At 38.6% G+C, this 17345-nt stretch overlaps 1 protein-coding gene across 10 annotated transcripts in view; it reads right to left on the bottom strand.

Annotated features, from left to right (window-relative positions):
- Positions 1-17345, bottom strand: part of PLS1 (plastin 1) — a 134449-nt gene that overhangs the window by 28070 nt on the left and 89034 nt on the right. For all 10 annotated transcript variants that reach the window (XM_063704279.1, XM_063704280.1, XM_019024808.4 and 7 more), the window contains 4 exons: positions 14310-14473; positions 12743-12872; positions 7610-7742; positions 5784-5865 (listed from right to left, as the gene is read on the bottom strand). In XM_063704279.1, coding sequence (XP_063560349.1) covers positions 5784-5865; positions 7610-7742; positions 12743-12872; positions 14310-14473 — 509 coding nt within the window. The remainder of the gene's footprint in view (positions 1-5783; positions 5866-7609; positions 7743-12742; positions 12873-14309; positions 14474-17345) is intronic.

The following is a 17345-nucleotide window of genomic DNA, read 5'->3' as shown; positions in this document are numbered from 1 at the left end:
TATAAACATAATATTTATACAACGAAAATACCACTACTCAAAAAAAAATCACATGGTTTTAACTGTTACTTTATATGCCAATGACTTTCAAATCCCTATTTCCACCCAGACCTCCTCTGAGTCTCCACTCTAAGCTCTGTATCTACATATGTACTTGGTTATGTCTACCTGGATGTTCTGCCAATACCTCAAACTCAACATGATATTTTTGTAAAGTGCTCATTTGGAAGCACTTCTTTAAAAAATGATGTACAATTAGGTTTTAAGATAATTTTAAAGTAACTCTTAAGATGGATTTTTCAGATGAGGAAACTGCAGCACTGACAGGTTCCACAGTGGAAAGGCTGGGGTCTGATCCCAGCGGTCTCCCGAGCCCATCCTCTTTTTTATTTATTTATTTTTTTTGAGACGGAGTCTCACTCTGTCACCCAGGCTGGAATGCAATGGCACTATCTTGGCTCACTGCAAGCTCCGCCTCCTGGGCTCACGCCATTCTCCTGCCTCAGCCTCCTGAGTAGCTGAGACTACAGGCACCCGCCACCACGCCCGGCTAATTTTTTGTGTTTTTAGTAGAGATGGCGTTTCACCATGTTAGCCAGGATGGTCTAGATCTCCTGACCTCGTAATCTGCCCGCCTCGGCCTCCCAAAGTGCTGGGATTACAGGCGTGAACCACCGCACCTGGCCCAGAGCCCGTCCTCTTAATCGCCATGCATTACTGCCATTCTCATATTGTAGCAGTAATAGCGACAATTTAATGGGCTGGTCACAACAGCAGCAAAGCATAGAGGTTCTCAAAGCATAGTGAATATTTCAGCAGCTTCCTCCTATAGTGTGCTGAAGTGATTTATCGAGCTCCAAGTAAATAAATGGCTGTATCTTTGGGGGATCGTCTGGGGCGATTAAAATAAGCATTTTGAATTATTTTTGTAGTAGTATTAAGCAATGTTCATTTAAATATAGTTCTCCTGAAAGAAGCAGCAGAACCAGAGAAGCGTTCAATATTTTTATAACCTCATAATTAACTACAAATAAACATAAACATGAAAAAATTAACAGCAAATGACAAATACTTTGTGGAAATCTAAGATTTTTAATAACTTCAGGTGTTTTTAATTAACACTCCTGCTTCAAATGTTTTTTAAGTTACCTTAAATCAAATCTATGCAACTTTCAAGAGACAGCTTCTGCTGATTTAGGCATAACCACTAATATTTTTCTCTTTGCTTCCAAGAGCATAAATGATGTTTGCTCCAGTTGTGATTCCCCAGAATGCACCAGCAGGGGAAAGAACTGGACTGAAAATTAAGCCAATAATAGTATTAACCTCACAATAACCCATTTCATACGCAGTTGACAGCATGGTACTGTGGGCCAAAAGAAGTGTGTAATTTCGCTAAGTTGATTGCAATACTAGTAAGAACCAAAACCTACCACTACTCTCAGCCTGGACAATGACAAACAAAACCACATCTTACTGCCTACATTAATATGACCTTGTGTGCTATCCTCTTGTCTTCACTGGCATGACTTTACTCTCTGTCTTCATTAGCATGATCTTATTCTTCCAGGAGTCTTGACCCTAGGCAAAAGGTCTGATTTTTCACTGCAGGCGCTACCTAAAAGACCCATTAACTCTTCAAAGAAAACATCAATGACAGTTTATACTCTAAGATTCTTTGACCTCCTCACCTTAAAATCCTCCCCTTGCTATTGCCACCAATCTTGGGCTGCTGTATTGAGAATCTTGCCCAATCTTGCCCTCTTGCCCCCTCTCATACTGAAAGACCTGCCCTAAACCACAATTCCAATTCTCAGATGCTGCCCTCACTTTCCCAGCACCAAGACACTAACAAAGCTTTGCAAGTATTTTCTCTTACTGCATTAAACAGTTAACTCAGCTTTGTCTTATCAACGGGTTGTGTTGGTCATACAGGAGAAAAACCGCTTTTGATGTTAATTTTATTCAAAGATGTTTGCTTTACAAGCATATCAAATGTCTTAAAGTAATTTGGCTTTAAAAAATGGGTAGAAAATAAGGAGTTGCAACATGTTTCTTTCAAGTAAATGGTAGTTTCTACTTGATAAATACAACATTATTGCCCTACCAGTTAGTAGGGAATGGAACGGCCACACTAAGCTACTTCTAAACATCTTAAGAACAAGAAGTAACAGGAGAATCCCATGGAGAAGTTGCTATACAATTCTTACCATGGACAACTGCCCTGAATGCCCAGCCTTCCTGAAGACTCGTGTTGATGCGGAAAGATAGGGAGAGTAGGGAACCACAAACAACTGGGACACAAGAGAGGTGGCCCTGCCTTCTTAGGGCAGTGGTACATGGTTAGGCTTGGACTGTCTAACAGGTTCCCTCATTTCCTGTAATCTTTGAGAAGTACAGAATTGGATGTTGACTACATGGCTTTCTTGTGCCCTGCTTGCTAATAGGTCCATAATGTTGCATATCATTAATAGAAATTACCATTCTTGAAGAAGCCTATTTCCAGTTGCAATTGCCAGATTATTGTTCACTTGTTGTACTGGGATCTTCATCTAATATCCATGATTACTGAAAATATTAACATCTATCTTATTTATAGAATATATACATGACCTTTTTTTGGTCACTCAATCTGAAATACAGCATTTCTTACTATCGTATACATTTATTGCTTGGTTTTACTTTAATATTTATATTTAGTGCATTAAAGAAAATAAAGAAAAAATATTCTATAAGTATTTTGCCGTAGCCACAGAGTGGATCTGAGAGGCTATCATGCAGTTTTATTTTTAGAGATAGCACACTTCCAAAATAGGCAGGGGGTAATAGTCTATAGAAGACTAGCTTTCTATAGAAGACTCAACAATTTTAGTGAAATCAAGGATTGCACTTGCCAAATGAAGGACACAGGTTAGCAGTAGCTGAATTTTAATAGCTACTATTGTGACCACACCTTAAATAGTTGCTATTACTACCACCACATGAGAGTGGCAGTGTAACACAGTGATTAAGAAATGAGCTCTGGCGCTAGACGACTGGGATCACATCCTGGCTCTGCCTCTGTATAACCTGTCCGTGCCTCAGTTTCCTCATCTATAAAATCATAGTATATACCTTATTATAAAGTTGCTGGGAGGATAATTTACATAGTGTGTTTAGAACAGTGACTGATACCCAGTAAGTACTCAGTAAATATTAATATCCACTCATTGTTCTAGAGATTTTGAGGGGGAAAGTGTGGTAAGTATAAATACCTGGACTTATACAAGATCTGTATGGAGGAGCCAACTACAGAACAATTTAGTACAAAAAGATTAGTTTAAAATTTTGTGAAATGATAAAACTGCAGTGTTCTTTTTCAACCACCTAATAAGAGCACTGGCATCAAACAGGTGTTCATTAATAAATAATTCAACAATTACAATAATATAAACTGAATACTACAGCTTAAGTAAGTGCATCCAAAGTACCTTGAATCTTCATTTCATTCATTACAAAATCCAACTGAATTTTTATTTAATAAAAATCCAGTTTTGGCCAGGCATGGTGGCTCATGCCTATAATTCCAGCACTTTGGGAGGCTGAAGCAGGAAGATCACTTGAGGCCACTAGTTCAAGACCAGACTGAGCAACACAGCAAGACCCCATCTCCACAAAAACTTTAAAAAATTAGCAGGGCATAGTGGTACATCCTTATAGCCCTAACAACTCAGGAAGCTGAGGTTGGAGGATCACTTGATCCCAGGAATTTGAGGTTACAGTGATCTATATTGGGTGGCATAGCAAGACCCTCGTCTCTTTAAAAAACAGTTTTTATAACAGACAAACAGAGAGCCAAATCATGAGTGAACTCCCATTCACAATTGCTTCAAAGAGAATAAAATACCTAGGAATCCAACTTACAAGGGATGTGAAGGACTTCTTCAAGGAGAACTACAAACCACTGCTCAATGAAACAAAAGAGGATACAAACAAATGGAAGAACATTCCATGCTCATGGGTAGGAAGAATCAATATCATGAAAATGGCCATACTGCCCAAGGTAATTTATAGATTCAATGCCATCCCCGTCAAGCTACCAATGACTTTCTTCACAGAATTGGAAAAAACTACTTTAAAGTTCATATGGAACCAAAAAAGAGCCCGCATTGCCAAGTCAATCCTAAGCCAAAAGAACAAAGCTGGAGGCATCACGCTACCAGACTTCAAACTATACTACAAGGCTACAGTAACCAAAACAGCATGGTACTGGTACCAAAACAGAGATATAGATCAATGGAACAGAACAGAGCCCTCAGAAATAACGCCGCATATCTACAACTATCTGATCTTTGACAAACTGGAGAAAAACAAGCAATGGGGAAAGGATTCCCTATTTAATAAATAGTGCTGGGAAAACTGGCTAGCCATATGTAGAAAGCTGAAACTGGATCCCTTCCTTACACCTTATACAAAAATTAATTCAAGATGGATTAAAGACTTAAACGTTAGACCTAAAACCATAAAAACCCTAGAAGAAAACCTAGGCATTACCATTCAGGACATAGGCATGGGCAAGGACTTCATGTCTAAAACACCAAAAGCAATGGCAACAAAAGCCAAAATTGACAAATGGGATCTAATTAAACTAAAGAGCTTCTGCACAGCAAAAGAAACTACCATCAGAGTGAAAAGGCAACCTACAAAATGGGAGAAAATTTTCGCAACCTACTCATCTGACAAAGGGCTAATATCCAGAATCTACAATGAACGCAAACAAATTTACAAGAAAAAAACAAACAACCCCATCAAAAAGTGGGTGAAGGACATGAACAGACACTTCTCAAAAGAAGACATTTATGCAGCCAAAAAACACATGAAAAAATGCTCATCATCACTGGCCATCAGAGAAATGCAAATCAAAACCACAATGAGATACCATCTTACACCAGTTAGAATGGCAATCATTAAAAAGTCAGGAAACAACAGGTGCTGGAGAGGATGTGAAGAAATAGGAATACTTTTACACTGTTGGTGGGACTGTAAACTAGCTCAACCATTGTGGAAGTCAGTGTGGCGATTCGTCAGGGATCTAGAACTAGAAATACCATTTGACCCAGCCATCTCATTACTGGGTATATACCCAAAGGACTATAAATCATGCTGCTATAAAGACACATGCACACGTATGTTTATTGCAGCACTATTCACAATAGCAAAGACTTGGAACCAACCCAAATGTCCAACGATAGACTGGATTAAGAAAATGTGGCACATATACACCATGGAATACTATGCAGCCATAAAAAATGATGCGTTCATGTCCTTTGTAGGGACATGGATGAAATTGGAAATCATCATTCTCAGTAAACTATTGCAAGAACAAAAAACCAAACACCACATATTCTCACGCATAGGTGGGAATTGAACAATGAGAACACATGGACACAGGAAGGGGAACCTCACACTCTGGGGACTGTTGTGGGGTGGGGGGAGCGGGGAGGGATAGCTTTAGGAGATACACCTAATGCTAAATGACGAGTTAATGGGTGCAGCACACCAGCATGGCACATGTATACATATGTAACTAACCTGCACATTGTGCACATGTACCCTAAAACTTAAAGTATAATAATAATAAAATAAAATAAAAATAAAAAAAGGATTCCAAAAAAAAACAGTTTTTATAGGAGAATAGCATTACAATTAAATCAAAGGTTTTATCTGGGTCCAAGCATTCATTAATAAAGGTCTTATATTTCTCAGCATAGTAACATGATAATAAGCAAAGGGCAAATACTTACAGAAATAGTGAATGGCGTGAGCTTTTTCTTATTGATGGCTCTTTCATCAATTGTATCTGGTTCAGATAAGTTGATCATTTTGCTAAAGAGAAAATGAGAATCATTTAGTTTAATACTCCAAGAAATTTTTTTAGTTTATTATTGCAAACAGCCAAAATAGATAAATTTTGAAAATAACAATTCATTACTTTAAAATATTAAACAGTAAGCCAGGCATGGTGGCACGTGCATATAATCTCAGCTACTTGGGAGGCTGAGCCCAAGAGTTTGAGGCCAGCCTGTGTAAAACAGAGAGACCTCATCTCAAAAAATAATAATAATAATTAATTAAACTATAATTCATGCCAGGAACTTAATTCTTAAAATCCAAGAAATATTCCCATTCCTAAAACAAATCCATCACTCACTGCAATAGTAATCTTAGCATTTCTCCTAATTTTTTTTAACCATCCTGAATTTTCTTTTTTTTTTTAAGAGGGAGTCTACCTCCATCACCCAGGCTGGAATGCAGTGGTGTGATCTCAGCTCACTGCAACCTCCACCTCCTGGGTTCAAGTGATACTCCTGCCTCAGCCTCCCGAGTAGCTGGGATTACAGGTGTGTGCCACCTCTCAGCTAATTTTTGTATTTTTAGTAGAGATGGGGTTTCACCATGTTGGCCCGGCTGGTCTCAAACTCCTGACCTCAAGTGATCCTCCTGCCTCAGCCTCTCAAAGTGCTGAGATTACAGGCGTGAGCCACCACGCCCAGTCATCACCTCGAATTTTCTTTATGTTAGTTTTGTCTTTATTTCACTTAATGATCATCAGTATTCCGCAGCCTAAAACAAAGAAATTCTCCAAGAAGCCAAGTTTCATAAAGTAGTATCAACACTGTTAAAATTACTGTTGTTGCAGAAAGATACGAAGCCAGAGATTTCATCTAAGACCAATAATTTAGACATTTTCAGAGAAATTAATATAAATTTTGTCTCTATATTTTAGAATTTTACCTTTTAAAACAAGAATAGGAAAATACCCATTCGGTTCATAATAGGAATTTCTCTGAGAGTCAAAGAAAGATAAGAATTGTAGGTGGAGGTCAAGGTATATTTTATATTTAATGTCATAAAATCTAATATCCTGTACTTATGGGTAAGGTTTTGTTTTCCTTTTTAAGTAAAAACATAAAAAAAAAGACTGAAGGAAATGTGTTAGAATATTAATAAGTCATTTATGGGTGGTAAGGATATTTTTGATGGTTATTTTCTACTTTGTAAATCTTTCGTACTTTTTATAAACTAAAGAAAAGACCTCTGCTTTGTCCAAAGAAGTATGCTGGGACTGTGGTACACACAACAATGACAAAGACATTCCCTCAGAGAGTTTACAATATAGTGAGAAAAAATAGAATGCAAAGAGCCAAGGATAACACAAGGCTGAATCAAAACATTATTTTCATTTAGGTACAAATAAGGAATATCTTCCCTTTGCATTTCCTCATGTCCCATTCCAGTCAATAATCAATACTTGCTTACTGGAAAAAGAAAAGAGAAACCCTGCGAATATTTAAAACTGCATCAGACAAATAACTCAAAAGATTCCTGGCAATTATTATAGTAATACACGTAAAAGGCAACAGAAAAACAAGAGATTGTATTTGAGGGAAAATTTTGGAAATTTTCCAATAGATATATAGTAGTTCATTTTCTATGCAATATAAATTCTTCATGACCTAAGTAGCTACTGACTCCAAAAGACAATGGACAGCTGAATTGGAGTTTTCATGGAATGCTCATCAATGTAATCAGCAAGAACGCAGCTTCCTTAACCAGAAGTTCAACTCACCAAAGAAGGATGCCATCTGCAAGTGACTTGAAAAGACTATCATCATTGGGATTCATGGGTATAAGATGCTTACAGTCAGGGTCATTCTCCAGGGCTTTGTTTATCCAGTTAACAAAAGCCACTTTTTCTTCCTCTGAAAGGAGAAAATCTTGGTAGGCAAATCTCATTTCACAAACTTTATTGCACTGTAAAAACATACTTGTTAATTTCTGCTCAAAGATAATAATTGACCATTATTACAAATCTACTAAAACACAAAAGGGTTCAAGAAAAGAAGAAAGGTGGCTGGGTGTGGTGGCTCACGCCTGTAATCCCAGCACTTCCCAAAGCACTTCCAAGGCAGGCGGATCACTTGAGGTCAGGAGTTCAAGACCAGCCTGAGCAACATGGAGAAACCCTGTCTCTATTGAAAATACAAAAATTAGCCAGGCATAATGGCACATGCCCATACTCCCAGCTACTCGAGAGGCTGAGGCTTCAGAATCGCTTGAACCGGGAGGTGGAGGTTGCAGTGAGCGGAGATCCTGCCACTGCACTCCAGCCTAAGCCACAAAGAGAGATCCTTTAAAAAAAAAAAAAACAAAACGGGGGGAGCACGGTGGCTCACGCCTGTAATCCCAGCACTTTGGGAGGCTGAGACGGGCAGAACACGAGGTCAAGAGAGCAAGACCATCCTGGCCAACATGTTAAAACCTCATCTCTACTAAATAAACAAAAATAAATTAGCTGGGCATGGTGGCGTGGGCCTGTAATCCCAGCTACTTGGGAGGCTGAGGCAGGAGAATGACATGAGCCCAGGAGGCGGAGCTTGCAGTGAGCCGAGATCGCGCCACTGCACTCCAGCCTGGTGACAGAGCAAGGCTCTGTCTCAAAAACTAAAACAAAAAACAAACAAAAAAACAAACAAAAAACTGATCTATTAGGAGAGATGAAGGTATATATCTTAAATGAGCACAATATATATTTGGTTTGATTCAAAAATATTTCCAAATATGTATTGCTTCTGAAAGCTAATGAGTCAGAAGCAGACCATCGGAGGTCAAATATGTATATGTAATTAAATAAGGAAAAAAATACAAGAAACAAATACCATGGCAATAAATCCCATCCTCCCCAAGAGGTTTAGAGAGCTGTGATTTTTAGCTTACAACAGAAATACTGAATTCAGTCAAGAGTTATTCAAATGAATAAAACAGCTCAATTTCAATGGAATTTAACTATTAAAAAATTGACACAAATTGGCTGGGTGCGGTGGCTCATGCCTGTAATCCCTGCACTTTGGGAGGCTGAGGTGGGCGGATCACCTGAGGTCAGGAGTTTGAGACCAGCCTGGCCAACATGGCAAAACCCCATCTCTACTAAAAATACAAAAATTAGCCAGGTGTGGTGGCAGGCACCTGTAATCCCAGCTACTCTGGAGGCTGAGGCAGGGAGAATTGCTTGAATCTGGGAGACGGAGGTTGCAGTGAGCCGAGATCACGCCACTGCACTCCAGCCTGGGCAACAGAGCAAGACTCTTGTCTCAAAAAAACAAAAAATGAAGAAAAAATTGACACAAATCTAGATACCAGCACTATCTTTGGCCATCTTCATCCAACAACTTCTCAACACATGGCTTCTAGTATGGGTACATTGATCTTAAGTAGAAAATTTTGTTGGGTTATGCAGTGGGGAAAATAGGAAGGAACTTAAAGTAAAAACGTACAACTTTATTATTATTCTGTAGATATAAAAATCATTTAAGATTATAAATCCTTAAAGTAAATAATCCCCATTTCCATCAGAGGGTAGCACATAATGATTTGGCCTTCTCCATTGTTGCCCCAGTTCCTAGAATTAAGTAATTTTCCCAAGGGAATATTTTGCAGGTACCCCCAAAATTTAATCCACCACACATACATACACACACAAGTCAACAAAAACACAAATATGTACTAATATTTCCTCTTTGTACATATCATAATCTGCCTTATCTTCTCGCCTCCTCATACACACCTCCTTAGAAGGATTTGGAGTCTAGGAATTCAGAGATCACTAAAATACTGTATCTGCCATTGAGAAATTTTTTAGTGTAATTTTAAAACAAATATACAAAGAAATGTGATATAAGGGAAATACACACACCACCAGAAATATATATGCAATGTTTGCAGAATTTAAAAAAAGAAGCAATCACTTTTAGTTAGGGTGATCAAGAAAAGGCTTTATGGAGGAGGTACTATTTGAAATATAGGTTTTCAATAGGTGAATATAGGCAAGGAAAGAAAGGATGTTTCAGGTATAGGAACCAGGAATGAGATACCACATCACAACCACTGGGATGGCTGTAATTTTTTAAATGGACAAAAGCAAGTGTTGGTGAGAATGTGAAGAAACTGGAGCCCTCATACATTGCTGGTGGGAATGTAAGATGGTGCAGCCACTTTGGACCTTGAGAGCTTGTTTGGAGGTTCTAGCAGGGGAGTGCAGCTACTCGTATACCCTTGACCAAAGACCAGTCCTCTTCTATTGGGGATGGTTGTCCTCTTCAACCGAGCACGCAGCTTCGGGAAGGACTCACATGGAGCACTGAGGGAGGAAGGGGACACCCGCCTAGCCAGCCAGATCAGCCAAATCAACCCTGGCAATCAATGGGGTGACAGATGTCGCAGCCAGATCACCCTCACAAGTGCAGCCACTTTGGAAAACAATTTGGCTGTTCTTTAAAAATGATAAACATAGAGTTAACAAAAATTCAAGCAATTCTACTCCTAAGTATATGCCTACAAGAATTCAAAGTATATGCCCACACACAAATGCATTCATGAGTGTTCATATAGCATTATTTATAATAGCCAAACACTAGAAACAACCCAAATGTCCATCACCTGATGAAAGGATAAACAAAATGTGGTATTGCCCATAGAATGGAATATTCAGCAATAAAAAGGAATGAAGGGGCCAGGTACCATGGCTCACACCTGTAATCCCAAGGCAGGCAGATCGCTCGAACCCAGGAGTTCAAGATCAACCTGGGTGACATAGCAAAACCCCATCTCTACAAAAGATAGAAAAATTAGCTGGGCATGGTGGTCCACATTTGGGAGGCACGGTTGTGCACTTGGGAGGCTGAGGTGGGAGGAACCCTTGAACTCTGGAGGTCGAGGCTGCAGTCAGAAAAAAAGGAATGAAGTATGATATATGTGACAACACGGATAAGCCTTGAAAATATTACACCAGTGAAGAAGCCTGTCAAATGAAAGGCCACTACAGTATGATTCCATTTATATGAAACTTCCAGAATAGGCAAATTTGTAGAAATAGAAAGTAGTTTAATGGTTGCAGAGCCTTCGGGAAGAGGGCAATGGGGAGTGACTGATAATGAATATAGTGTTTTTCTTTGGTGTAATGAAAGTGTTCTGAAATTAAATAGTGATGACAATTGCACAACTATGAATACACTAAAAACTACTGAACTGTATACTTTAAAAATGTATTCCATGGTATGTCAATTATATCTCAATAAAGCTGCTTTTTATAAAAGCCATTAAATGTTCCATATCTTTTTCTAGAGAATAGTTATATAGGTGTATTCATAGGTTAAAAGAAATCATCAAGCCATATACTTAAGAATAGTACACTTCGGCCTGGTGTGGTGGCTCATGCCTGTAATCCCAGCACTTTGGGAGGCCGAGGCGGGTGGATCATGAGGTCAGGAGATCGAGACCATCCTGGCTAACACGGTGAAACCCTGACTCTACTAAAAATACAAAAAAATTAGCTGGGCGTGTTGGCGGGCGCCTGTAGTCCCAGCTACTCAGGAGGCTGAGGCAAGAGAATGACGTGAACCCGGGAAGTGGAGCTTGCAGTGAGCTGAGATCGCACCACTGCACTCCAGCCTGGACGACAGAGCGAGACACCATCTCAAAAAAAAAAAAAAGTACACTTCATGCACTTTACTACAAGTATCTTATACCTCAATAAATAAGTAAACAAAAATTTATGGTGACAAATATCAGAAAAGAGGTTACCTCTAGGGAAGAATAGTTACTATCAGGGGAATGAGGGAGTCTTCAGGTGATGAAAAGATTCCATGTCTTGTTCTGGTTGGCAGCTACATGAATGTATACACATGGAAAAATTCATTGAGCCATATACTTAAGATTATAGCACTTTGCTGAATGTGTATTATACCTTAATAATTTTTTTTGTCTTTAAAAAGAAGCCACTTCAGTAGAATTGACAGGCAGAAACTGGGTTAAGGGGTGAATACCTTTCAAAAAGTGAAGGTAACAGTTATGGACCTTTGCCTTTATGGCTGCTTCCCTAGTGGGAAAAAGTTAGGACAAACATATAATAGATGAGAGAAATTTGAGTGTATCGCTAGAGGAAAATCCAATTAGGAAGGGACAGAATCAAGAGGATAATTAACAGATTCAGATCTGAAATGAAGAAAGAGGGGAAAAGGTTACAGGTAATTTTGTCAAAAGGCCAAAAAGCATAGTTCTAGTTATGTTCATATAAATAAAAAGAACTTGGCCAAAGGTTCTTAGACATCTTAGATAACTTAACACGGGGAAGACACCTCATCTTAAAAGTTAATATGCTTCTGCATTTCCCACTGGGCAATGGTCCAGTGGTTTAATCAGATCAAGCAAATCAGGTGCTATGCTCTCTAGTCACTTGGTTACTAGATAAAAGGTGAATCGGGTATCTCAGATCTCAGAAAATGGAAGAGAAAAATCCTTGTGATAGAAGCCTCTCCCCCATTCCTAGCTCAGGTCTAAAAGTAAAGCCACCTCATCAGTCAGGATGAAAAGCCATTGAAAAGCCACTTTTAAATACATCTAATGCTGGAGTATAAACAACTTCCACTTTGTTGTTTATAATCTTGTTTCTGTAGACTGAGCCTGATACATAGCAGGAACTCATTGATTTCAATGATTCTAGGATTTTTCATTTTGACATCTGTGAAACTGAGATGTATTTCAAATTCAATGGCATGTTATACTGTGGTCTGCAGTATTTTTTTCTCCTCAGTGGCACATAAAATAATGGTATGAATCACAATGAGTGACATCTTAGAACTGATTAAATATGCCACTTAATGAATGAATCAGTGACTAAAAGATCAAATTTGGAGAAGTCAGTTACCTGAATAAGAATGCTGTGTGCCCTCACTGGAAATAGTTGAAGTTCCTCCAATAGCAGTAATCCCTTCCCTCTTGTTAATTATTTTTCGGAACGTTTTGCTGATATCTTTGCTTTTTAATTCTTGCATTAGCTGGAATGGAACATAAGTAAAATTGAGAATCAGATAATCAATAAAAACCTGACAAGATGGATATTTATTTACACTTCTTTATTTGAAATGACACCAAATTAAATACTAGACAGTTGTACTTATTGCTTGTATACACAGATAACTTTCATCATTTTACCAATAACACAAAATAGACAAATACTTGAACCCCAAATGGTGGAATAAATTTTTTATAACTAAGCTTAAATTGAACACACTGAAATTATTCTTCTTGGCTTGCCATAATCTTTTGTACTGAAAACCTAAGAAATAACTAACTACATGCTAAAGATAGAAGAATGCCTTAATGAAGATATTTTCCTGCCTGAACATCTCAAATGCATTCATGATAAAATAAGTCAGCTCTTAGAGGAAATAACATAGGCTTACAGAAACTCCCTTTCCCAATCACTTTATCACTGGACTCACCAGAGATTGGCAAGACTCAATTCAATCAGTTCTGCTTGCAGCAAAGTGATTGGGTTTTTTTTAAATGCAAATCTGATCTTGTCACTTCACATTCTATTCTTCCCACTTCATTGGCTTCCTATTGCTTTTAGAATAAAAACAAAAATTCGACATGCCCCTATGTGACCTGATTCTGAGTTACTTCTCCAGCTACATTCCTTACCCTTACCATCTCAGCTCCAGCCACACAAACCTTCTTTCAGTTGCTTGAGAATATTCACCATCTCTAAAGCCACAGGGACTCTACACATGCTGTCATGTCTACCTGCCTCCTACATTATTCATTTTCCCACAACCCACTTTTATCTGTTTAACATCTTTCTTCAGAACACATCACAGTCTTCACACTGTAGGGATACCTTCCCTGAGTCCCTGGGTTATCCAGCCTTGCCTCCAAATTCAATTCCTTCTACCACAAACTCTCACAGGACCTGTACCACTCTGTCATAGCAATTCTCACAATTATCTTTTATCAATTTGTGCAATGCAGTCTTCTCCACACATATAAACTCCATGAAGGCAGGAATCACGTTTCTTTTTACTCATCACATTACTCACAGTGCCTAGCAAAATTTCTAGGAAGAGAAGAGCTAAAATACCTGCTTAATCAATAAAGAATGCAAAACCAGACAATTTGTATTTCATAAATATTTATTCAATTATATTAATGGTCAATAAGCATTGAACTCACCTAGTTATTCTAGGGAATGAATTACTATTATCTAAATCTGATTTCCATTCCAACAATTTGAGAATAATTTTTTTCCTTTGTTTTATGAATTAGTTGTGGAAATTATTTCAATAATAATAATTATTGTCATCATCATCATCATTTTAAAGCAGTCCTTTTTCTGGTCTCTGAAGCTGGATTTAACCAAAGCTAGTGATGACATTACTACAATTCTGCTCTAAGCAAGATTATCAGTAGCCCGAAAGGATTAGATTACTTACTGACACAAACTCTTCAAAACTGATTTTGCCATCTTTGTTGCTGTCAGCAACTGATAGAATTTTCTCCACTATCTCGCGCACCTTGTAGCCAGGCAGAGGAAGGCTTGCTTCCTTAAACAGGTCTTGAAGTTCATAGTCACTGACATACCCACTATTGTCAATATCTGTAAAGATATATCATAAAATATATTTTGTAATCTTTGTTGAAGGTGTACAATAAGAATGCCTTTTGGGAGGATTCATAGATGTGCAGGCAGAGCCTTTCACATTTGTTTCACAGGTGGCAGTAACCTTTTTTCCTGTACCTGAACTGTACAGAATATGCTATATGCTTTATTTTAAAAACTTGTATTTAAGCCAGGCTTGGTAGTTCCAGCTATTTGGGAGACTAAGGTGAGGGGATTGCCTGAGCCCAGGAGTTCGAGGCTGTAGTGAGCTATGATCGCACCACTGCCCCTCAACTTAGGCAATAGAGTGAGACCCCATCTCTTAAAAAACGAAAACAAAAACAAAACAAAAACCTTGTATATATTTAAATCGAGTTTATCCCCATAGATTTAGGGCCACCATATATATTTTAAGGGTACTATTGCTCTGATAGAAAACCCAGTTTTAGCACGTGACTAAGCATCAAAGAAATAAGCATGGGGGGGGCCAGGCGCAGTGGCTCACACTTATAATCCCAGCACTTTGGGAGGCCGAGGTAGGCAGATCACCTGAGGTCAGGAGTTTGAGATCGGCCTGGCCAACATGGTGAAACCCCGTTTCTACTAAAAATGGAAAAATTAGCTGGGCATAGTGGCAGGCACCTGTAATCAAAGCTACTCAGGAGGCTGAGGTAAGAGAATCACTTGAACCTAGGAGGCAGAAGTTGCAACGAGCCGAGATTGCGCCACTGTACTCCACCCTGGGCAACAAAGCGAGACTCCATCTCAAAAAAAAAGGAATAAGCATGGGGAAGTCACAGATAGCTAAAAAGGGAGCACCCACTCAGGCTTTAACTTCTTGAGGGAATTTAGAAAATAAATCTGCTGACCCCACATTCCATATAAAATACATGCGCTGTGTAAAATACGCATAAGGCATTTGTGTTCTACGTTTCATTTGGTGGCAGTTCTGTTTCATCTGTCAATAATTCATTGCTTCTTCATTATGTATTCATGATACCATTACGTATGCTGAATCATGCTTGATGTCATTTGAGATTAGGTGTTCAAGAAATTCACACCTATATTTGGACTTTGGGAAACAGGTTTCCAGGTGTTTTCATGTCATGGCATCATTGAGAGATGCCCTTCCCTAGGTTTTCCCTAGAGGCTGGGTATCACTTCTTGACTCAGAACAAAGGCAAAACAAAACGCTTCTGCCCAGAGTTGACAGCAGAGCTTTGCACTGTTTTGTTGCCTGGATCCACCTTGTATAGGCTCTCTTTGCTCATCTGCTAATAGCTGCTTTGTTTCCTATATTTCTTGTTCTTTTTAATAAAAGAGTTGCTATACTAACTGAATTAATGGTTAGGATAGAAACTTTTCTTTGGAACTCTCATATGAAAGTTTTAGAATTAATACTGTTCAGAATGATAGAATATTTCTAAACTAGAACCACCAATAACCAAAATATTGGTATAATTGCAAAATTCATCTAGGAAGCTAAGTTGCTTGATATTGCAATAATATTGCTTTCTTTGAATTTAGAGAAAAATCTCATTACATGACCAGTTCAGAACTGTTTCCCATAATTCTGAAATATACACATAGATTAGGCTGGCTTATTTCTAAACCAGCATAATAGCAGGAAATATTTTAAAATAAACAAGACTGAGGAAGTTATTTGCCTAATAACTATCATGTTAAACTAACAAGATTAGTTAAGAGCTAGGATTCTGAAGACAGATATGGGGGCTTAAGCTCCCAGGCTCCATCCCTAGGCCCTCTGTGGTTTTGGTGTGACATGACAAGAACTAATAGAAACCATCTAATGCACATATATGCTTAGCCAAGCGACTTGTTAAGAATTTGACTTATCTCATGAAATTGTTTTTTTCTTTTTTTCTTTGAGACGGAGTCTTGCTCTGTCGCCAGGCTGGAGTGCAGTGGAGCGATAAGAACTTGACTTATCTCATGAAATTCTTTTTTTCTTTGAGTCAGAGTCTCGCTATGTTGCCAGGCTGGAGTGCAGTGGTCTGCCTCCCAGGTTCAAGTGATTCTCCTGCCTCAGCCTCCCGAGTAGCTGGGACTACAGGTGTGCGCCACCACGCCCAGCTAACTTTTGTATTTTTAGTACAGATGGGGTTTTACCATGTTGGCCAGGATGGTCTCAATCTCTTGACCTTGTGATCCACCCACCTCGGCCTCCCAAAGGGCTGGGATTACAGGCGTGAGCCACCGCACCCGGCCATCTCATGAAATTCTTACAACAACTTTGAGGTGGTTACTAATGTCATTTCCATTTTAAAGGTGAGGAAATAAAGGCTTAAGTTAAATAACCATAAAGATCACAGTTTGAAAAGAAAACAGGACTTTCTTACAACTTGACAACAACAACAAAACAACGTGATTCAAAAATAGGCAAAGGGCTCGAAATGACATTTCTCCAGAGAAGATATACAATTGGCCAATAAGCACATCAGATGCTAAACATCACTAGTCATAAGGAAAATGCAAGTAAAATGAGATACTACTTCACACCTAGGAGAATGCTTATTATCCAAAAGAACAGAAAACAAGTGTTGGTGAGGATGTGAAGAAAATGGAACCCTGGTACACCACTGGTGGGAATGTAAAATGGTGCCTCCACTATGGAAAACAGTATGGTAGTTTCTCCAAAAATTACATATGGAATTATCATATGATTTTAGCAATTCCGCTACTATGTTTACACTCAAAATAATTGAAAGCAGGGACTTCAACAGGTATTTGTAGACCCATGTTCATAGCATTATTCACAATAGCCAAAAGGTGGAAGCAACCCAAATGGCCATCAGTGGATGAATGGATAAGCAAAATGTGGCATATACATACAATAACATATTGTTCA

Source organism: Gorilla gorilla, chromosome 2 (genome assembly GCF_029281585.2).
Source record: "Gorilla gorilla gorilla isolate KB3781 chromosome 2, NHGRI_mGorGor1-v2.1_pri, whole genome shotgun sequence".
Taxonomy (NCBI): Eukaryota; Metazoa; Chordata; class Mammalia; order Primates; family Hominidae; genus Gorilla; species Gorilla gorilla.
The sequence above is the reverse complement of the archived record's forward strand: the minus strand, read 5'-3'. Positions and strand labels throughout refer to the sequence as shown.